The following is a 23,195-nucleotide window of genomic DNA, read 5'->3' as shown; positions in this document are numbered from 1 at the left end:
TGGGCAGAGCATTTGGGCGCGTTAGGCAGTTATAAACCAGTTACGCCACAGGGAGATGAAAAGTCGTGTTTTCATTTCGAAAGAGCTGGAAATGTACGCACAGTGTAGGGACCTTTACTGGCCCCGCTGCCTCCTAGGAGCGTGGGTGCCCAGGTCTGCTCCTCGGGGGTCGGGGACACATGCCAGGGCTGGCCTGGGACCGTCCCTGGCCCCCGAGGGAGGAGCAGGAAAGAGGGCCCCAGGGTTACCTGAGGAGGGGTCTCTGCGTGGGGGGGGCAGCGGGGATGGGCCCAGGGAGGAAGGGGTGAGGACCCTGGGCTCTGGGCAGCCAAGGGGCCTCAGCATGAGGGGCGACGTGTGAGGTCACGATTGGAAGGCTCTCTGAGTGGCGAGTGCACTCAAAGCCGTTCTCGGAAGCTCACACAAGGCTCGTCTGAGACCAGAGCGTTGTCTTGTTTCTTGGAGGCTGATTTTTTCTGTTCACATGTGGGTGTTTTGTACTTTTTCAAAAATGAAAATAAAAGACCACATTATTCAGGAATCCAGACCGGACGGACCAAAAGATGGGACAGACCCTGGTGTGGGGGGAGGGGGAGCAGCCGCCTCGTCGGAGCCCCTGCTGTCCTGCGAGGTCCCTGTGTGTTCTCCGTGTGTCTGTCCATAAGGGGCGCGAGGTTGCCCCCAATGCTGGGAGCTGCAAGGCCGCCCAGGCTGCCCGCGCTCTGGCCAGGCCAGACCGGGCCGCGCTCTGGGCTTCTGTGGGTGGCACCGGGTGCCCAGAGACCTTCCCAAGCGCGTGAAGCGCCTCCGTGGGCGCATGGGGGTCAGTGTGCCTCCTTCCGCAGGGGCTGTCTCTGGAGTGCCGCCTGATTCGTGTCCCCAGACTGCGTCCCCAGCCTGGGTGCCCTCACCTCGGGGGCTTTCCGGACCCCTCCCTGCTACTTTCTGGACCTGTACGAACATGCGAGCGACTGAGTCCCCCCGGGGCGTGACGAGGGGTCCTGCTGCCCGGGGCGGCTTCCCTTGGCCACAAGGACCCGAGCGCTGACCATCTGTGGGGGGTTCCTCTTCTTTGACTCTTGGGGACACTGAGGCACTCGGACAGAGAGGGGTCGCTTTTCCCTGTTGACTAGCAGGTTTCAGGCCTGGGAAACAGACGTTGAGACACTTTACAGGGAGCGGCTCCAGTCGTGGCTCCGGCACCCCCCAAGGTGTGGCCTCCGCCTCAGGGTGGCCTAGTCGAGGAGCAGTGGTGCTGGGGGCTGGGACAGCCCAGAAGGAGCCTCGGTGCCCACAAGACACCCTGTGTTGCCCAGCTGGGCGGCTGACCCCTGTTCCCCAAGGCTCGGGCCGCGGCTGCCCAAGCAAACTCCTGGGACTCCCCGGCCCGACCCAGCACAGACGGGTGTTTTGGTCTGGGGCTGCCTCGGCCGCAGCGTCGACTAGATGGGGTGCTTTGCATGGACCGTAAGGAGCGGCTTCCTGGGGCCTCGGCCAGCCAAGGGCTTTCAGAAGTGTCGCACCCGACCTAAAGACACTTGTGTCTCACCCACTGGAAATGGGTTGTCCCCTTCTTCTCTGTCCCCACCGGCAACTGGGTGATTATCCAACCTCAGCGACAGGCACAGGCTCCGCCACACGAGCCGGACAGGACCCTTTACACGGAGCCAGTAGGAGCCCCGGGCCCAGACCCCACAGCGAGCGTCCCAGGAGCTGGGCCTGCTGCAGCCGTGGTGGAAGAGGGGTCGAGGGGAGCCTGGTCTACACCACAGAGCTGTCTGTGCATGAGCGTGCATGCACGTGAGCCTGCGTGCACGTGCAAGTGTACACACACGTGAGTGAGCGAGCGTGCTCAAGTGCGAGCGTGCATATGAACGGGACACATGTGCACGTGCGAGTGTGTGAGCGTGCACCCGCGAGCGTGAGGCCGTGATGTGTGTGACAGTGGCCAGTACGCAGCGCGTGCAGGCTGCTCCCCGGGGCCGCGCTGCTGTGTCCGGGGAAGGTTAACCGTGTGACGTTCTAGCAGTGCTCCCAGGTGACCGTGGCCTCTGGAAGGTGGCAGGAGGGGCGGGGTCTGGAGTGTGAGGGCACAGGTGGGGCATGGGGGGTGCAGGGCCGCCCTGCTGAGTCGGGGTGTTGGGGGGGAGGGGGAGCCGGCCGCCTCCCGCTCCCGGTTGTGCCTGGAAAGGCGAGTCGGGCCAGTGGGTGCGGGGCTGGCCTTGCCGGAGGGGGCCCAGGGAGTAACTGAGTGCACGGGGCCACCTGGGGGGACCAGGGAGCTGCCCCCAGCAGAGCAGCCCGGGGTCCCCTCCCCACACGAGCAGAGAAGAGAGGGCCTTGGAATTCCTGTCCTGAGATTTTCCAGAGACATTTTAGGCATAAAATCACATTAGTGAATCTTCAAGCAAAGAGACGATTCTCTGGGCATTTCTGAGAATTCGGAGCATCGTGGGGATTAACGCTGGGAACGGGGCCTCTTGGAGACACAGATGTTTGCATATGGATGTCCCCGTCTGCTGCTGGGGGGGGGGACACGGCGTTCCACTGTCCTGAAACTCGAGTTCCCAACTCCGACAGCCAGGCTCTGCCCTCTGGATGGCAGTTAACTGATTGTGTCCTCAGTGCTCTGAGCTGGGGACAGTCGGGGACACGTCTTCAGGGCTCTTACCAAAGCTGCTAGACTGCTGAACCCAACTCTGGGGGAGGAGGGGTCCAGCCACAGCCTGGAGCAGACCTGGTTCGAGGGGACGTGGGATCTGGTGTAGAGTGTGGTGGTAAAACCAGTGTGTGTGTGTGTGGGGGGGTGTGTCTGTGTGTGTGTGGTTGTGTTGTGTGTGTGTGTGGTTTGTAGTGTGTGTCGTGTGTGTGTGTGTGTGTGGTGTGTGAGTGCACGTGAGCGTGCATGAGCAAGCATATTTGCACAAGTGAGCAAGGACGTTTGTGTAAGCGTCACTGGGGAGCCTCCCCTCCCCCCAGAAGAGGCCAGAGCACCAGCCCCGCCCCCCCCCCCCCCCCCGCGGGAGCCCAATGTGGCCCAGAGCCGGCAGCGGCACCTCCAGCCTCGCCAGCCCATAGTCCTGCTGCGCGTCCGGGGGGGCGGGCAGCAGCTCTCGGGGTAACAGGAGCCCCCACCCCCGGGCCCCGTGCAGAGTCCGGGTAACCTGAACCACCCCCTCCCCCACCCCCGTGCAGAGACGCGGTGGTTGTGTCGGGCCCAGCACGTGTGCTCCGGGGAGAAGGACGGAGGGGCGTCCCGGGGGCACCGGAGGTCGGGGTGCTGAGGAGCGCCTGGCTCGGAGCAGGCGGGCGCCTGGCCCGTGGGTCCCCGACCACCCGCCCTCGGGGTCCTCCGTGGAGAACGTAGCCGAGGCGGCACTTGCTGCAGGGGAATTGGAACGCGGAGCACTTCTGAAGTTCCAGCGTCGCCACAGATTGGTGGCCCCAGCCAGGCTCCTCCGGGGTGCTCTCCGCCGCGGGGACGGCAGGCGCGCCCGGAGCTGCCCGGGGTGCCCTGTGTCCCCAGCCCTGCTCCCAGCAGACGGCCCCTGCCGGGCCGGGCCCCTTCTCGCGGAGGGCACCCCCAGGCCCGTGCCTCCGGCACGCGGGTCGGTGGAGGGCGCTGGGCGCGCCGCGAAGCAGTCTGCGGCTGCTTCCAAGACGGGGGTGACAAGTTCGCCGGGGTGCCTGTCCCCTCTATTTAGAGGTCTGAGCCTTCTCCCTCCGCCCAGGCTGAGAAGGTGGAAGGAGCCCCCTGGAAAGGCCAACCCGAGCGGCAGGCGGCGGGCGGGGCGGGGCGGGCGGGGAGGGCGGGGCCAGGCCGGCCCCGCCCCCGGGACGCAGACACCGCCCGCGGGCCCCGGCCGAGCGCACTGCACCGATGGCTCGTGACCCCGGCGGCCGCCGGGGCCTTCTGCTGCTGCTGCTGCTGCTCACCTATGGCCTCGCGGCCGCCCAGGTTGACCTACTGAACTGGCTGTGGGCCCCTAGGACCGCTGGGCCCACGGTGGAACCGGCCTCCGCACCCCCGCGCAGCCCACACGTGCAGCCCACGGAGGAGACCGCGGCTCGCGTGGCCCCCCGGGATGACCCCACGGAGCAGGGGGGAGCCCCTGCCAGCCCTGAGCCGCCCCCGGGGAGGCTGGAGACCGGCCGGGACCCGGCTTCCGCCGCACCCACTGCCTCCACGGCGGGCCCGGACACGAAGGAGGAGAACATCGCCGGCGTCGGAGCCAAGATCCTGAACGTGGCCCAGGGCATCCGCAGCTTCGTCCAGCTGTGGGACGGCACCACTCCCAGCCAGAGCTCCACCGGGGCGGAGACGCCAGCCCCTGGGACCCCCACGGCCCCCCTCACCCTCCCGGGGCCCTCCGGCGTCCCGCCGGAGGACGGGACCACTCTCTGGCTGGGCAGTAGGGCCCTGACCTCTCCGGACACCCAGAGGACCGAGGCTGGCACCCTGCCAGTGCCCACCCAGCTGCCTCCCTCCCCCGGCGGGCCACGGGCACCGCTCAGGGAGCCCTCGGTGCCGCCATCTTCTCCAGGTAGAGCTTCTCTCTTCTCTGTGCCGGGCGGGACCCCTCCCCGGGGGACACAGCCGTCCCCGGGGCGGCCCCACGATCTGGACGGCGGAGGACCCTCCCCCATGGCAGCCCGTGCCCGCCGGCAGCGCCGACTCGCTGACAGCCGCAGGCCCGCGCCACATCTGCTTCCGCTGGTGACGGGTCTCCCGGGCGCCCACGCTGCCCCCTTGGCTCTGTCCTCTGACCTCCCCGCCCCGGTGTCTCCGATCCCACTCCCCGCTGTCACCGGGGACAAGGGTGCTTGGGCTCCTCACGTGGCTAACTCTGTGGGGCTTGGTCTCGCTAATAACTCCGCGCTGCCCGGGGCTGACCTGCCGACCCCCACCGGCCGCTGCCTGCCCCTGCCACCCTCCCTGCCGGTCTGCGGTCACCTGGGCATCGGGCGCTCCTGGGTGCCCAACCACCTCCGGCACGCCAGCAGCGAGGAGGTGCGGGCCGCCGCGCGGGCGTGGGGGGCCCTCCTCCGGACGCACTGCCACCGCTTCCTCGCCTGGTTCTTCTGCCTGCTGCTGGCCCCGCCCTGCGGTGCTGGCCCGCTGCCCGCCCCTCCGCCCTGCCGCCAGTTCTGCGAGGCCCTGGAGGATGCGTGCTGGAGCCACCTGGACGGGGGCGGGCTGCCGGTCACCTGTGCCTCGCTCCCGGCCCAGGAGGACGGGGTCTGCGTGTTCATTGGGCCGGGTGCAGGTAACTGGCAGGCCCATCCTCCCCGCCCTGTCCTTCCTGTCCCCTCGGGGGAACTTGGCCGTGCTGGCAGAGGCCCCCACCCCGCCCACGATGCCAAGCAAGAGGCAGAGGGGGCGTGATGCCGTTTTGCAGGCGGGAGGCTGAGCCCTGGAGTGGGAGAGAGGGCGTGTGACCCTGGCACGGTGCACGACAAGGGCCCAGGCTCGGGAGCAATCCCTGTCTGAAGGTCATGGCTCCTTCCGTCCTCCCCATGGCTCCAAGAGAGCCATTGACACTCGCAGTTACCGGGGTGGCGGGGGGGGGGGGGGGGTGGTGGAGACAGAGGCATGAGGCTGTGACCTGACCTGCCAGCCAAATTCTGGCTCCTCTGGCCCATTGTGGTCCAGTCTGCATGGCTGGGGGGGGGTTCATGGAGGCTGAGGAGGCCTCCAGGGTTCGATGCTGGAGGGAGGGTTCTTGCTGCTTAGAAGGTCAAGGGGTCACAGCCGTGTGAGCAGCGGGTCTGTGGAGGTCAGGGGCTGCCCCATCTGGATCTGTGAGCTCTGGGGGCCGCTCCTGGGCCTCACCCCCCATGTGGGCTGTGCCCCATCGCCCCGTGGTGGGCAGGGGACAGGGCAGGGCCGTAACCTTAGAAAGGCCCCCCAGCTGCCTCTGCCTCCACGGGTGGGCCCCTGAACAGCGTGCCTGCTCCCGTTGACCCTCGAGGCCCCGGCCCATCCCCGTCGGGCTGTGTGTCCTGCTTCCCCTGCCCCCCACCCCACGCCCTCGGGAGCGGCCTTGACCTGCTTCATTCCCTGGGGTCATTGAACTTCAGAGCGGGCTGCACTGGACCCCAAGGTGGGGAGTGTCACGCTGCTGGTCCCCTCAGGGATGTGTCCCTGTGCCCACCTCCAAGGAGGAAGCGTGTGGGATGGGATGGAGGGGGACCGTGGCTGCCGCGGACGGACGAGCAGGCAGGCTGAACACTGCGTGTGAGTGAGCAGGAGTGGCCAGGAGGTCATCTGGCCGAGGAGCATCCTGCGTGGGGCCCTGCAGTCCCAGTGTGTGCACAGCCAAGGGCCCTGTGGCTGCCAGGGAACAAGGGCGGGAGCTGGGGCTGGGGGGGGGGGTTCTCATGCAGCAGGCAGGGCTGCGTGGGGTGTGGAATTTCTCTGACCGCAGCTGCCTCAGTCAGCCAAGTGGCCTGAAAGGGACTTCTCACTGGACATCTGCACACGTTGGCAGGGCCCCCGCCGGTCAGGGAGGCCGTGTTCCCGGCGGAATCCTGGGGAATTCCTCTGTCAGTGCCAACTGCCTGTGCCCCCTCAGGTCAGAGGTGGGGGTCAGGCCTCCATCACAGCAGGGACCCCTCCTGGGTGTGGTCTGGCGGGGCGAGGGTCCCAGGGGAGCCAGAGCTGGGGGCTGGGGACCACCCACTGCTAGGCCACTTGATGGGGGTGGGCGGGGCGGGAGGAAGGCCCTGATCCGGAGGGAAGGGACTAAGGGGGACCCTAGTCCCCTCCTTCGTGTTGGTAACTGGTCCTCCAGCAGTGAGTGTGAGGGTCCTGGCTGAGGGAGGTCCTTGGGCCACCTGGATATTGGGAGGCTGTGGGGGAGGGGGATTATGGCGGGGGGGATTGTGGGGGGGCGGTTTTCTATAGCAGAGGGAGACCCGAAGGGTGTGTGCTGCTTCTTTCCCGGGACCCCCACCAGAACTCCCCACAGAGGCTCCCCACCAAGGCACCGCCATTTCTGTCCCTTCTCTCGAGTGTGTCCTACGTGGGGGCCACAGGATCCAGGGCAGAGATGGCCCCCACTCCCTTCACGCTGGGGCAATGGGGTGTGGACGGATCACTTGGTCCCAGCACACCAGCCCGAGCTGCAGCTCTGTCCAGCCCCTTGGAAGTGCCTCTCCTTATCTGCTTTCTTCTTATTCCCGCAGGGAGAGTTGGGGGGGAGTGGCTGGCACCAGCCCTGGACTGGGGGGGGCGGGGACAGTGCAGCCACTGGTTGGGGCCCAGGGAGGTGGTCGAGAGGAGAGGGCTGCTATGGGAGCTCCCATGCTGGGGCTGGAGCTGGCCATGGGTCAGCACGCCGTTGGGGACCTGTGTCAAGTCTGTCTCTGTGGGCTTGTGTCTCAGGCCCCAGAGAAAAATAAGTAGGGCCCCCATACGGGAGAGGCTCAGCCAGCAGGGGGACTGTCCCCTGGGAAAGGGGGCACCAAGTGGGGGCATCGCCACAGCACAGTAACGTGCAGCCTGACGGTGAAGACAAGGTCATGTTCTGAGCCTGGAGCAGGTGTTGTTACGCTTGTGTACAGGGGAGAAACTGAGTCAAATGGGGATAAAGATGTGTGTGCGCTGCCCGGCTAGCAAGAGGGAGCTGGGAGCTGGACCCAGGCAGCCTAGCTCCCGGACTGGACCCAAGTGCCACATGGACGCCGGACAAGCAGAACCCCAGGCTGCGAGGACCCCAGGTGGCCGGGTGGGGTCCCGTCACTGTGACGGTTCTGAGGCTGGCGCTGTCTTCTGGGGACGTCTGCCCTGGACCCGCCGTGTGCTCAGGCTTCCCCACTGCTGGGCTTTGCGTCTACTGTTTAACGAAACGTGAATTCAGAAACAGTGCGGTTTAAGTGCTTCAATGACTTGAGGCCTCACTTCACTTTAAGACCAGACCAGACCACCTTCATGGAAAAATACTTAGGCTTACCTTTCACCTCTTGGCAACCTACAAATACCGTTTGAGGACGCCGACTGAGCTTCGCACAGATGCACCTGCAGTGGCTTTGGTGTCTCATTCTTTCTTGCTGGGGTATCAGGTGCCCAAATCGGTGGATGACATTGTCTGCAGGTAAGGAGGTACGCAGCGCTTGGAATGGGGTCTCCTTGACCATCCACCCCAGGAGCATCAAGCTTACCGTTGTCTCCGGTGGTTATTCCTTCCTGCACTGAAGAACTGAGGTAGGACATCGTGCAGACAGGAGCTCACCTTTGGCCTCACTGAGGAGGAGCAAGATGGCGGCTGCGATTGTGCCCATGTACTGGCAGGTTGGACCCTCCATGGGGACTCATAGGACCATCTCCCTGACACCGTCCTTCCCCTTAGTGAAGGAGTTGTCCGTCCTGCCACAGGGAAGTCATTTGTGACCGCTTTCCTTTTCAGTTGAGAAATCAAATCTTGAACTATTGTTACTATTATATTTCATGTGAGCAGCTGGTCCACCCACCCACTTTCATCCACCCATCCATCCATCCACTCACCCACCCATCCGCCCATCTATCCATCCACTCACCCACCCACCTATTCACCTATCTATCCATCCACCCACACATCCATCCGCCCACCCACCCATTCATCCATCTATCCATCTACCCACCCATCTATCCACCCACTCATCCATCCATCCATCCATCCATCCATCCATCCATCCATCCGTTCACCCACCCACTCACCCCATCCATCCATCCACCCACCCACCCATCCATCCATCTATCCACCCATCCATTCACCCATATGTCCATCCATCACCCATCCATCCACCCACCCACCCATCCACCTAACCATCCATCCATCCATCCATCCATCCATCCATCCATCCACTCACCTATCTATCCACCCACTCATCCATCCATCCATCCATCCATCCATCCATCCATCCATCCATGCACACATCCATCCATCCATCCATCCATCCATCCACTCACCCACCAACCTACTCACCTATCCATCCATCCACCCACACATCCATTCATCCACATACCCATCCATCCATCCGTCCATCCATCTATCCATCCACTCACCTATCTATCCACCCACTCATCCATCCATCCATCCACCCACCCACCCACCCACCCACCCATCCACCTAACCATCCATCCATCCATCCATCCATCCATCCATCCATCCACTCACCCATCCGTCCACCCACACATCCATCCATCCACCCATCCATCCATCCATCCATCCATGCACACATCCATCCATCCACTCACCCACCCACCAACCTATTCATCTGTCCATCCATCCACCCACACATCCATTCATCCACATATCCATCCATCCATCCATCCATCCATCCATCCATCCATCCATCTGGATATCAGATCAGGTTTACCATGTGAGAATGTGATTGTCACACGTAATATGCAATTTGTTTTTGTCTTGACACCTGTCTGGAGAGAACCCACAAAGCAGGCAGTGGGGGCAGATGCTCAGCTTCACACGGTTGAGTTTTGTGTGTCAGTGATTCCAGTGTAGGATCTTGTTTGGGATCATTTCTCTTCCTGGTATACGGGCCCAGCCTCTCCCCCACTGCCATGCTGCTTTCCCTCTATGTTCTCTTTCTGATCTCCTGATTCTTGGAGTACGCAGGAGGCTCAGCAGCCCCTTCCTGTACTGGGGCCATGCGCCCAGAGAGGCTGACCTTGTGACCGGCAAGAGTGGCTGTGGGTGCTCCCTTGTCCGCTCCAAGCAGCACATCCAGTGTTCCGGGAGCCTCGGCATGTGTTTGAAGTACGTAGAACTGTTCGGGGACGCCCGCCTCCTGACAGGGCTCCTTACACAGAGGTCTGTGGGCAGCCCCACTTGGAAGAGCAGGCTCTGCAGATATGGGCCTCAGTTCCGAGGAGGAGAGGGTGTGCAGAGAGCAGCCGGGGCTTAGAGTGAGCCTTCCTTCTCCCAAGCCCGCAAGTTCTGGCCCTGGGGGACCGCCTCTGCCTGCCATTCTCATCCCTTAGGACCACTCTGCCCCATCATCTTGTCCTCTGCTGCTTCTCTCCTGGGTTACATTTTTATCCCAGAACTAGCTCATGAGCTACGCTGGCATTGAGATGGGAGTCACACAAGAGAGAGCTGAAGCCAGCTCCGAGCCCCCTCGCTGCTGGTTTCCCGTTCCCTCTGTGGATTTGCGTACGTGCGTGTATCCTGTGGCTGCTGTAACAAATAACCGCAAACTTAGTGGCTTAAAACAATTCAGATGTGCAACCTGATGGTTCTGGAGGGCAGGATTCCGAAATCCGTCTCACTGGGCTAAAATCAAGGTGTCTGTCCTGTGTTGCTTTTGGGGACTGCAGGGAAGAGTCCGTCCCCTGCCTTTTCCAGCTTCCGGGGGCTGCCCAAGTTTCCCTGGCTGGGAGACACATATGCTTTTAAGGATGTATGTCATCAGATCTGGTTAATCTGCCCATCTGGGGCCGAAACATTAATCACACCTGCAAAGGACCATGTGCAGGTTCCAGACGCTGCGGAATGGACATCTTGGGGCCACGGTGTGCGCACAATGTGCAGACAAGTGTGGTTGTTAAAGGTGGAGCCCACGGGGTGAGAGCACGTCTCCACTTCCTAGGGTGTTCGTTAGTCTCTCAGTCCACCTTTACAGCCTTTGATGTTTCCTGAAACGTTTGTTCTCAGTGTATTTTCCTCTTTGACACTGACCTTACGTTCCGCACTCACCCCAGACGTTTTTTCCTTTGTGGTTGCGACTGTATGTAACAACATGATGGGTCTGGAGCTTTCTTTAGACACTTCATGAGGTTCAGGGAGCCTCTGCCCATCTGTCTCACTGAGGTCCTTATGTTCTATTCTAACAAGAAAGTAGGATGAGACAGTGTCTCGGGGACCTTCTCCACCGTTGTTGGGTGTATGTGGCTGATAACTGGCTCGTCTCATCTCGGTGGATTGTCAGAAAGTGTCCCACTTGCCCCCACCCCCACACACGCACAGCCTCCCCCGCTGTCAACAGCCTCCACCTGACTTGTGTGTTTATTGCCATCTATGAACCTGCACTGACACCTCATCACCCAGAGTTCGTAGTTTCCACTGGACTCGCTCTTAGTGGTGCGTGTTGTGTGGGTTTGGACAAATGTGTAATGACAGCTGTCCACCGTCACGGTGTTGTAATGAGGAGGGAGTGTTTTCACTGCCCTAAAGGCCTCCGCATTCTATCCATTTATCACATCACCCCCACTACCTCTGGCAACCCCTGACCTTGCTGTTGCCTCCATGGTCCCGCCTTTTCCAGAACGTCGCACAGATAGAATCGTACAGGATGCGGCCTTTTCAGATTGGCTGCTGTCTCTTAGTGAGATGCATCTGCGGACCCTCCGTGCCTTCGTGGCGTGACGGCCCGCTCCTTCTTAGCGCCGAATACCATCCCGTCGTCTGGACGCACCCGTGTGTTTGCCCATCACCTCCCGAAGGGCACCTTGGTTGCTTCCAAGGTCTGGCAGTTATGAATAAAGCTGCCGTAAACATCCGCCTGCGGGTTGTCGTGTGGACGTGAACGTTCACCTCCTCTGGGTAGACCTCAAGGAGCACGACCGCTGGGTCGTATGGTCAGAGCGTGTTCGGTTTTGTAAGAAACCGGCAAACCTTCCTCCGCGGCGGCTGCCCCTCTCTGCTTTCCCGCCAGCAGTGAGGGAGCGTTCCTTCTGCTCCGCGTCCCCGCCAGCGATCCGTGTTGTCGGGGTTCCGGGTTGTGGCCGTTCTCACGGGTGCACGGTGACGTCGTTGTCGTTTTCATTTTCTTTCTTTTTTTTTTTAATATGAAATTTATTGTCAAATTTGTTTCCGTACAACACCCAGTGCTCATCCCAACAGGTGCCCTCCTCATTTTCATTTCCCTGATGACGTGTGACATCTGTATGTCTTCTCTGGTGAGGTGTCTCTTCGGGTCTTTGGCCTACTTTTTAATCGGGCTGTCCGTTTTCTTATTGCTGAGTTTTAAGTGTTTGTGTATTTTGGATATATCTTCTTTTATCAGATATACGTGTGGCAAATATTTCTCCCAGCCTCTGGCTTGTCTGCTCATCTCTTACCAGTGTCTTTCGCAGATCAGAGATTTTACATTTTGACGCAGTCCAGCTTATCAATTAGGTTGTACCTTTGGTGTTGTATCTAAAACATCGTCCCCATGTCCAAGGTCCCCGAGGATTTCTCCTGTATCGTCTTCCAGGCGTTCGATAGTTTTGCATTCTACGTTTGGGTCTGCGATCCGTTGTGAGTGAACTGTTGTGAAGAGTGTAAGGTCTGCGTCCAGATTCCCCTTCGAGCGCCCCTTGTGGAAGAGACTCTTTGCCCCCTTGACTGCCTTTGCTCCTTTGTCAGGGATCCGTCGGCTGTCTCTGTGTGGCTCTCCTTCTGGGTTCTCCGTTCTGTCCCATGGATCAATCTGTGTGTCCTTTCTCCACCACCACACTGTCTTGATCACTGCAGCTTTACAGTGAGTCCTGAAGCCAGTAGTGTCGGTCCTCCAACTTTGTTCTTTTTCAACATTGTGTTGGCTATTCTGGGTGTTTTGTCTGTCTATAAACTTTAGAATCGGTTTGTCAATAGCCACAAAATGACTTGCTGGGGTTTTGATGGGGATCGCATTCAATCTACAGACAGACCAAGTTGGGAAGAACTGACATCTTCACAGTATTGAGTCTTCCTATCCATGAACATGGAATATCTCTGCGTTTATTTAGGTCTTTGATTTAGTTCAGCAGAGTCTTATAGTTTCCCTCACGTAGATGTTGCACATATATTTGTTATATTTACACCTAAGTAACTAATCTGTGGGAAAGCTAATGTGAATGGTATTATGTTTTGCAAATCCTGCTTGCTCATTACTGGTATATAGGAAAGTGAATTTTGTATATTAATCTTGTATCTCATAAGCTTGCTATAATCACTTATTAGTTCCAGTGATTTTAGGGCCGTGGCCTTCAGAGGCTTACTCCCGATGGGAACCATGAGGCATTTCACGGAGAGAAAGAAGGAGCCGTCTGTGAGTCGCTGGTCTCCACGGGGCTGCCCCTGTAGCATGCTGCTGTCTTTCAGCCCAGGACAACAGCGGCTGGTGCATCTTGCATTCTGAATTAATTTGGAGAACTTCTAGCCGCCCGGGAGGAAGGGCAGTGGTGGGCATATCCACGTGTAACTCTGAGGACAGCTGAGTCAGGACAGCAGGGCCATTAGCACACAGGCCGCTGAGAGTCCTGTTTTCTTCATCTCAGAACATCTCCCTGAGTGCACCCTCAGGCCCCGGGAACTTCTGATATGAAGGGACGATCACAGCAGCCACCATCTTGGTGGCCAGCAGTGTCTGTCTTTGAGCGTCAAGGGACCGCTGTCCTCCCGGAGCCCGGCGTCTTCGCGGAAGGCCCCCCCGCCCCCCACTTCCCATCGGCATGAGGGTCTTGCCTGTGAGCCTCGGGGGACCCCGGGTGGCTGGTGGTGCTGCCTACCGGGCGCGACGTCAGGCCCGTGCAGGGTGCAGAGGCCCACCCCTGCCCGGGAGCGCGAGGCCTGGCAGGAATCCAAAGTGCATGTCCTCATGTGGGTGGTGTCTGTCTCTCTTCTGTTTTCATTCTTTGTTCTCAAAGAGCTCTTTGAAAGACAGAACTTGCCTTAGGAAGTCGGGGTTCAGTATTTCTTCCCCCTGCTCTGACCTGGGAAGTCCCAGGTCAGCCTGGCCCTGCGGCTCAGGGACAGACCCCAGGTCCCCATCACACACAAACAGACGCACACATATTCGAGCGCACGGTCACAGGCTCGCTCGCCACGGTCCTCGGGACATCTGCGCGTCGGCAGCCCCTTCCCAGAAGAGCGTCTCCCCCGTGTGAGTCACACCTCGGAGGTCGACCACACCCGGACAGTAGGTGGGGGTCTTGAGAGAAAAGGCTTCGGGTCGGGGCCCTTGGCTGGACTGTGGCTCCAACCACGGTGGACTGGGCTCCACCTGGTAAAGTGGGTGTGCGTGCAGGAAGCCACCAACGTATAGGTGTCTCCTTGAACGGGTGTGTGCCCCCTCCTGTGTCCGGCAGTGACCGGGCTCCCTGGACAGAGAGGTGGGCCCTGCCCTCTGCCCCCAGCACCTGGCACTCCTGGTCCGAGGTCGTCGGGCTTGCATGCCTTGGAGGCGTTCTCCTCAGTGCTACACCTGCAGGCTCAGGCAGGTACAGGTGCATGGCCAAGTCAGGCCCTGCTGGGGCCCAGGACCAGGTCGTGGAGAGCAGGGCCTGCGTCCCTCCCCCGCCCCGACAGCAGCCTCTGGTCCTACCTGGGAGGGTGAGAAATGAGGGAGAACACCGGGCACCATGGCCGTGTCCCCGGCCTAGACCAGAGCTCACGTGCTCTAGGACACCGAGGAAGAGGGTGCTTGAGCAGAAGGGAGGGCCGTCCAGCGTGAGCATCCGTTGGTGAAGGAGATCACGTTCTCCCCAGTGGCTCATCCACCACGTGGCCCCTCTCCAGCTCAGGGTGGCTGTGGCACTGCAGCGTGGACACCGTGGGAGGGGAGGGAAGCCCCCGGCAAACCTGGGGCACTTGAGTGGGATTCGCCTACGAGCAGGCGCAGGACACAGGACTGGTTCGAGCCAGGACAGCCCAGCCTCCCGTTCTGATTTTCTACCCCCAGGGCTTTGATTAGTTTCCAGGCCGGTTCGTAACGTCGTAAAACCACAGGGAGCTGCTTGGCGTTCAGCTTTCTCTCCTCTGTAATGCAGTCAGCACCCCGGGCAGGTGCCTCGACGGGTGCCGGAGTATTGTTCCCGCTGTCCGAGGGTGGGCATGGGGGTCGTGGGGGTGGAGTGGGGCCTGAGCACGGGGCGCGGATGGGGCGCAGCCCCCGGCACCCTCGCCCCCCCCTGGTTGGGGCGGTGCCCGTGGCGTCCCCCTTGGGCCTGTGAGCCACAAGCCCCGGCCCCGGGAGGGTGCCCGGAGAGGCGGGGCAGGTGCCAGGCGGGTGGGGAGCCCCTCGTGACTCAGTGTCCCCCTGGCACCCTGCCTGCTTGGCCTCACCGGGGTCTCCCTCCTCTTTGCAGAGAGCCTGGGCACGGAGGTGGGGCTCCTGCAGCTGCTCGGAGAGCCGCCGCCCCAGCAGGTCGCCCAGGTGGACGACCCTGACGTCGGGCCGGCCTTCGTCTTCGGCCCGGATGCCAGCAGCGGCCAGGTGGCCCGGTACCACTTCCCCAGCCCGTTCTTCCGCGACTTCTCACTGCTCTTCCACGTCCGGCCCGCCACCGAGGGCGCGGGGGTGCTGTTCGCCATCACGGACGCGGCCCAGGCGGTGGTCTCCGTGGGCGTGAAGCTGTCGGCCGTGCGTGACGGGCAGCAGCACATCCAGCTCCTGTACACCGAGCCCGGCGCCACCCGCACCCGCACGGCCGCCAGCTTCCGCCTGCCCGCCTTCACCGGCCAGTGGACGCGCTTCGCACTCAGCGTGGACGGCGCGACCGTGGCGCTGTTCGTGGACTGCGAGCTGTTCCAGAGGGTGCCCTTGGTGCGCTCCCCGCGGGCCCTGGAGCTGGAGCCCGGCGCCGGCCTCTTCGTGGCCCAGGCTGGAGGAGCAGACCCCAGCAGGTTCCAGGTAAGCTGACAGCCACCGCTGGTGTGGGGACCGGCCCTGGTGTGGGGGTCTGGCCACCGGGTCAAGGGACGGTCTGCCTCCTGCCTTGTGCAGCAGCGCCAGGGAGAGGACCGCCCGCGGGGCGGGGCCGCCGGCCGCTTGAGTGCAGGCCCCGGTTGGGGATGTGGTGGAAGTCTCGGAGGCCCCCCGGCACCGTCCCCTTCCCAACTGGACCCCGTCCGCGGCACACGAGAGCCCCTCCGTTGCGCGTGGTGCCCGCGGTGACCCCGGGGTCCGGGCCCCCCTGCCCCACGGGGCAGACGGGAGTCGGCATCCCGGCCCAGCTACGTGAGCTGTGCACGTGGCGTGGCCCTGAGCGTGGGCTGTTGTGGGGGCGGGCTGCACCCTGGAGGGCGCGCTCACCCGCCCCGTCAACGTGCCGATGACCTTATTTTCACCAAACTGCTCAGCAGGCCCTCAGCGCGGCTTCCGAGCAGCGAGGGCAGAATTTCGCCAGGGCAACTGGCTCGTGGCGGTCCCGCCATGTCCTCGGGGAAGCCCCCACCCCTAGGCCTGGCCTCGGCCCTTCATTCTGGGGGCAGGCGGATCCCAGAGCCTGGAGGGGGTCTTTCTCCCGGGCCCTCAGCGCCCACGCTTGTTGGAAACTTGAGCCGGACTCCCCGCCTCCCGTGAACGTCGCGCGGACACCCTCCACGGGCACTGAGCCACAGACCCCCAAACCCTGACACTGGAGCCAGCCGGCGGCTAGAGCGTCCCCGCTCAGCGGTCCAGACAGGGGCCCCTGTGTGTGCTGAAAGGGGCCGTGTCCCCGGGGGACAGAAAGTTAATTATTGCCTAGAGAAAGGCTGCTTCATGAAAGTTGTTCTAAGTCCTGGTGACTTGGGTGCTGAAAGCTGACCTTTCGCCTCTGGCAGGAACTTTAACCCTTCGGGTCTGGGAGCCAGCAGGACTTTGACACGAAACTGGGCCTCTTTGTGTTTTCGCTTTGATCCTCAAACGTGATTAACTGCAAAGAAGTCAGAGAGAGCCGTCTGTCGAGGCGGGGGCTGTGTCCACTGGCTGTTTGTCGTGTGACTTCCCGGGAAGCGGAGGACAAAAAAGCGTCCCGTGTGTCCCCACGTCTCTAACACTTCAGCAGAAAGGCTGCCTGTGTGCGGGTGGGGACAGGGTTGCCCGGGTCACCACTGTCGCGGGTGAGGACGCCCGGCGCCTCCTCCCTGTGCCTCGTCGGGGCTGCGTGTCACGTGTGCAAAACACATTCGCCACTCGAAATAGGCCGATGGCGTCTGGGTGTTTTAACTTGCATTTCTCGGTTGCTAGTGTAGACAGACTTAGATTTTTTTTTTTTTTTACATGGCTTTTGGCTACTTGCATTTCTTCTTTTGTGACTGGCCCATTTATGGTCTTTGCACTTTTGTCTTGGGGGTTCGATAATTTCTTATTGACTTTTACAAACTCTTTATATGTGAAAGAAAATGGTCCTTGGTTTTGTGCACTTAAAGTTTTAGCTCTCAGTTTGTCACTTGCGTTTTCACCGTGTCACTTTTTTGTTCAAACCGTTGAGGTATTTAAAGTGTTTACGTGGAAGAGGCCCACGGCGTGTCCTATCGTGGCCAAGTCTCTGAAGGTGAGGAAGACAGGACTCCTGGAGCAGGGTGTAGGCTCCTCCGTCGGCTCTGGGCTGTGGCCTGCTTGCCCCGGGTGGCTGCTTGACTTCCAGCCGACTTCGCTTGTGTCACATGCACCTGAGCCAAGTCTCCTTATGTCCCCACGGACTAGAGGCTTCAGGAATTTTCTGTGTGGGTGTTTGAACGGATTCCAGCTGGCCGAGAGAAGCTTGTCGAACAGGAGACAAATCGGTTTAGCACCGGGTTTTGCAGACTTTCTGAATTGAAGTTCCTGGAGAAGAATCACTCACGTCACGTGATTTACAAGATTTGGCAGAAGCGAGCTCGGGGCTTAGGGCGCCGGGAGGAAGCTGGGCGGCGTCTCCTCCGGCCCCTCCCGGGCGGTCCAGGCGGGTCCGGACAGAACCTTGATTGTTTGCCTCTGGTCGGAAAACCTGGTCTCTTCGGGCTTATTCTTCTTCTTGAGTCCCTTTTGGTAGTAAGCGTCTACTGGGAAGTCCTGCCTTCCGTGCAGTTCGGACAGTGCCTGCCTTATTGCCAACCCTTTCGGCCGTTGTGTGCCTTTTCATTTTTTTAACCGTTTCTAAAGCTCTGCGGCCGCGTCTCCCTCGACTTGCTCCCCCTTCTCCTGCTCTGTGCAGCTCCTCCCTGGCCACCGGGGGGGGGGGGGGGGCTTCTGCGGGTGCCCCCCTGCCTTCCCGGAGGCTGTGCTCCAGCCGCCGCACCTCATGCTGAGCGCTCACCTACCTTGTTCGACGGGGACTTCCCCCCACACGCGGCCTCGTGGGCCACGTTATACAGAGATAAGCGCCCCGTCCACTGAAGCCAGGAGGGTGCCCCGCAGCCACGGCAGGCTCGACGCCCGGGATGGCCGGGAAAGTGTCGTCAGGGGCCTGTGGCCCCCAAGCCCAGCACCCAGACCCGCCCCTCCTGAGCGAGGGAGAGCCGGGCGCCCCGGTCACTGCCATCCCCCGCCCGACACCCCTCCTACGACACGCACCGTGCTCACCTGACGTGACGCGCAGTAGGACGGCCTCGACGTGATGCCGCCGCATCCCTGCCATTTCCTGCCACGACTGGGGGAGAGAGAGGAGCAGCCTGTGGTGGAAGCGCTTGCCCGGACGCGACCCCACGAGAAGGAACCAAGAGGAAGCAGACGGTGTCGTGCTGGCGGCCAGGGTGACGCAAGCAGGCGGTCAGGAGCCACCGGGGCCGGGGCCCGAGGAAGCGGGGCAGCCACAGCGCAGCCGGCGTGGGTCACGGGGCGGGGGGGTCCGGCCCGGAGCGCCACCAGCCACCTCCCCGCCACGGGCTCACTCAGCCCCCCTCCCGCGACCAGGCAGCGCTTCCCGGCGGGGCCCCGAGGCCGGGTCAAGGCCACCTCCGAGAATCCGGGGGTCCCAGGGAGGCAGCCCGCGGCCAGTGACCTCAGTGACAAGCGTGCGCAGCACGGGGTTCTCATTGTGCGACTCGGCCGCGCAGCCGGCAGCGTGGCAGCGGCGGGACACGTTCCAGACGGTTAACAAAGTGCGACGTCTCCAGATTCCACGTCTGCTTCCAGGCCCGTCCGATATTTGCAGTGTGTCTGTGGCTTTTGCACCACTGACGTCTTCCCCGCTAAACGTGTCCCCGGGGAAGCGCATGCGGCTCCCGGAGCAGCGGCCGGAGCCAACACTGCCCTCCCTGCCGCGTCCCCCGCGGGCAGCCTGGCGAACAGCCTCAGCTGCTGGCAGCCCGGAGCCTCGAGGGACGGGTCTGTGGGGACGGTCACGGCGGAGGTCCGGCCCCCTGACCCCTCCTGCCGGGAGCGCCCGTGCCCTCCCCTCATGGCCGCCACCCCCAGGGCACCCTGCTGCCCGCGGAGAGCTCGACCTTCTAGAATTTAACACCCGCCCTGTGCTGTCCTTGCGTCTTCAGACTCGGTCACCTGGGCGACCCTGTCCCTCCTTCAACAGGACTGAGGTCGAGAACTTGCATCCCCAGCACGATGCCAGTGCTGACCCCTGATCTGACCCCTGCATTTTTACAGGACGGCCCAGATTTCCCGTGGGCGATGGTGCCCCCAGGAACCTGGCTGGTGGAGGGCACCTGTGTGTATGGAAGGACAGGGGCCTCGCTGCAACGCTCCCTGCTCCTGGTCTGCACACTTGTGCTCACGTGCACACCCCTCTCTCACCACACCCGCACACGTGTTTACATGCACACGCGTGCTCTCGTCCGGTGCTCTCACTGCATGCGCGCATATGTGCACACGTTCATGCACACGGGCACACGCCTGCTCTCACACCCTTGTGCACTCGCCTCACATTGGCACACGCTCTCTCACGTGCTGTCACTGCATGCACACATCTGCTCACACGCACACATGTGTACGTTCACACGCACGCACGTGCTCACGCATAACCCATCCACACAAAGCTCTCACACACGCTCACACACCTCTCCCGCGCGGCTTGGCCACCCTCCGTGGTGGTTGGACCGTCCAAGAATTTGAAGGGAGGGACACTTGTCCCTCAGATATACCGAGCACTGTCCATAGCTGACTCCCTGCACCCGGGCGTGGACTTCCTCTCGCCCTGGGCCCAGCTCCGGGGACCTGCCTGCAGCCAGTCCCTGTGCTGCCCGTCCTCCCCCTGCCACGGTTCACAGGGAGGAGCTCTCAGTAGTTGTGCCACGCGGTCGGGCAGGCCGTCCCTGAGTCCCGCTGATGGCTCTGCAGTGAGTTCCCCGGTGACCACTGTGAGGAAGGCTGGGCCCCACTCTGACCTTGCACTTTGCCGGGACGCTGCAGGGCGGCATTGCGCCTGGGGGACGGCGGCAGGAGGAGGCAGGGACCGGCGAGGGTGACTCCGGGTCTGAAGGGGCAGCAGTGGCTGCAGTGGGGGTGGCCTGCTGGGCTCGGGGTTAGACGCAGGCCACTCTTGGTGTGGTTGAAACATCTCTGGCCCCTGAGACCATGCTCTCTGTGCCGGCTCACCTTCTTCCTTAAAGAGATGGAGTTCTCAGCTCCACGCTTCCGGAAGGATGCCACCACCACCCTCCCGCAGTGAGGCCACCTAGCAGCCCGGGGACAGGCCCGTGGACAGCAACCCTGCCCCCGGCTCCCTCAGCCCCATGGTCCGGCCACCGTCTGTCAGCTTGCCTCGGAGCGCCACGAGGCCTGGACATCACTTGGCACATGCTGGTCCTCACTGCGGGTGCCCGGAAGAACCTTCTAGAACTGATGACCATCCTGAGTCCAACTGAGAACCAGGCGGCTTCCTTCTGGGCTTTGACCGCGGAGCCACGGGCAGCTCCTGCCTCTGGTCTTCCAGAACACGCTGTGGCTGGTGGGAGAACAGTGGGGATGAGGTACGTGGTCCTGCCCACGGCCACGTTTTCACCGCCTTCCGAAGTCAGCCCAGCCACAGGAAGTGACCCTCTGCCACTTGGCGCACCCCGTGTCAGCTTGTGAGCCGGTGGCTGCTTTGGTGGCCCTGAGTCGTACCAGCTGCCCGTGATGGCGGCTCTTTCGTGCATACTTGCAAAGGAGGGCACCGCGTGTGCGCACAGAGCACGGATCACCCACCCGCGTCCCGACCGCTCCCCGCCCGCCTCCTCAGCCGCCTCCTTCCCCTGCACGTGGGGAAAACCAGGACCTCGCGGTAACTGGAGCCGAGGGTCTCCCTCCACCCAAGTCCCGCCTGGGCCCGACCGCCCTCACCGGCCTCCCGGGAGCAGGTGCGTGTGCCTGAATGAGCACGCGTGTGCAAGGGCACGTGTGCGTGAGCACAGGGGCAGGTGCACACACATGCGTGTGCACACGCGTGTAAGCACACGCCCACGCAGCACATGCATGCACACACGTGGGCACGCACGCAGAGCCACACACGGAGACGGGACACGGCCCCACAGGCCTCACTGTCAGCAGTTGGGGCCCCTGAGGTGCTCACAGCCCTGGGTAGAGATCCAGGAGTGCTTCCTGGAGGAGGCGGCCTTGGAAAGCAAGTGGAGCCCTCAAGCAGGGCTCATCTGGGGACCCACTGGGGTGTTGTTGGTTTGCTGTCACGTGCTCCTTGCTGGGGTGGAGCACGAAGGTCAGGGGACCGAGGGTCACGTGATGGAGGGAGTCTGAAGGTCACTTGGAGGAATAAACAGAACAACTGAGGTGAGTCAGCACGTGGCCTGCGGACCCGTCTGGCATCGCCTGTTCTGTGCAGGTGGGAAAGGGTTTGTTTGACACGTTGAAATGGGCGAATCGGAAGGAGACTCTTGCGACGTGGAAATGACACGATGACATTTCGGTGTCGGTAACGCTCGGAACAGCCGCGCTCGGCCCTTCACGCGCTGGCTGTGGCCGATGCCGAGCGGGTGTGCACCAGGCAGCACAGAGACCGAGGACTCCCCAGCTGGCCCCTTACGGAGAAGCTCTGCCGACCCCTGACCCAGGCCCTTCCATTACGTCTCAGGATTGACCGAGTGTGGTTTCTACTTGGGAAAAAGGCGCCGGAGAAAATCCCAGTGGGTTAAATGTTGAGTAAAAAACAAAGCAAATACTAGAAACCGCGTGTGTGGACACTCACCGTTTCCAGGCAGGGAAACCTGTTAGAAAGCGGCCCCGGTAGCCTCTCGTGCTTGAGGGCGAGCGAGGTCTCAGCCGAGCCGATTCAGGGCTCGAAAGTCAGCCAGCGCCACACGGACTCCGCTGGGCCGCGCTGCGTATGCCCTGGGGCTTCTTCAGTCTTGCCTGCTGCTTTTCAGTCACGGGCTCTGCCGGTCCCCAAAATAGCCGGGGCCACGCGCGGCTCTCCCGTCCCCGTCCCCGCCTCCCCGAGGCCCCGTCCCTCCAGGTCTGCGCTGGCGACCCTGCCTCACGCGGCACTGACCGGGAGAGCGGCCTCCGTTCCCCGTCCCCTCACGCAAGTGCCTTTGGAGCCCCAGTGGGAGCGACCCGAGGGCCCTCCCGTCTCCAAGACGGCCTCGTCCTGGACCTCGGTCGGCTCCGTGACCCCGCTGAGATCCTCAGCAGCGCCAGGCTCCGAGCCGGGCGCCGGCGTGGCCGTGCCGACTGCCTCGGGGCCTACGGTGACCTCTCTCCCCCTCTGCCTTTAGGGAAGGATCGCGGAGCTGAGGGTGCGCGGAGACCCCCGGGTGAGCCCCCTGCATTGTCTAGAGGAGGACGACGAGGACAGCGGTGGGGTGAGTCGCTGCCGTGGCCGGGCTCCACGGAGCTCCCTCCCCCCGCCCCACCCTGCTTCACCCCCCACCACGGGCGGAGGGCCCAGAGTTGGTGGGGACTGCGGACCCCGAAGTGGTAGGACATCCTCCTTTGAAGGATGTCATTTGGGTACCAAGAACCTGGGACGTTTTCATTTACCCATAACATCAGAAAGAGCATTCGTTCCCTGCCTAGAACTTTCCACTTAAAAACACATACCAAACATGGAGTAAGTGTTAAAAGCTTCCCTAGAGTAGCCGGTTAGGTGATATGGCTGATGACGGTCACCTTGGCCAAAATGTGCACATGCGTCTGCGTGAGACAGCATGTGTGTGAGTGTGCATGTGTGAGAGCATGTGTGTGTACGTGCATGTGTGAAAGCGTGTGCGTGTGTGCCTGTGAGAGCGTGTGTGTGTGCACATGCCTGTGAGAAAGCGTGTGTGCATGTATGAGAGAGCATGTGTGCGTGCAGGCGTAATGAGAGACTGTGCGTGCACACGCCTGTTTGTGAGTGTGTGTGTGTGCGTGCATTTGTGAGAGACCGCGTGTGTGTGCACGTGCCTGTATGAGAGTGTGTGTGCATGTGTGCCTGTTTGAGAGCATGTGTGTGCCTGTGAGAGAGCATATGTGTGTGCATGTGTGTGTATGGGTGTGCATACGTGAGTGTGCGTGCACACACCTGTATGAGGAAACATGTGCATGCGTGTGCCTTTGTGAGAGAGCATGTGTGCGTGCACACGCCTGTCTGAGAGCATCGTGTGCATGTGCATGTG

At 61.9% G+C, this 23,195-nt stretch overlaps 1 protein-coding gene across 3 annotated transcripts in view; it reads left to right on the top strand.

Annotated features, from left to right (window-relative positions):
- Nucleotides 1-23,195, top strand: part of COL18A1 (collagen type XVIII alpha 1 chain) — a 90,349-nt gene that overhangs the window by 36,123 nt on the left and 31,031 nt on the right. For 2 of the 3 annotated variants that reach the window (XM_042957282.1, XM_042957281.1), the window contains exons 3-4: nt 15,053-15,597; nt 22,317-22,403. In XM_042957282.1, coding sequence (XP_042813216.1) covers nt 15,053-15,597; nt 22,317-22,403 — 632 coding nt within the window. Of the gene's footprint in view, nt 1-3,870; nt 5,268-15,052; nt 15,598-22,316; nt 22,404-23,195 lie in introns of those variants that run through there. The other variant, XM_042957283.1, reaches the window with a different exon arrangement.

The sequence above is a fragment of the Panthera tigris genome, chromosome C2 (assembly GCF_018350195.1).
Source record: "Panthera tigris isolate Pti1 chromosome C2, P.tigris_Pti1_mat1.1, whole genome shotgun sequence".
Lineage (NCBI taxonomy): Eukaryota > Metazoa > Chordata > Mammalia > Carnivora > Felidae > Panthera > Panthera tigris.
The sequence above is the reverse complement of the archived record's forward strand: the minus strand, read 5'-3'. Positions and strand labels throughout refer to the sequence as shown.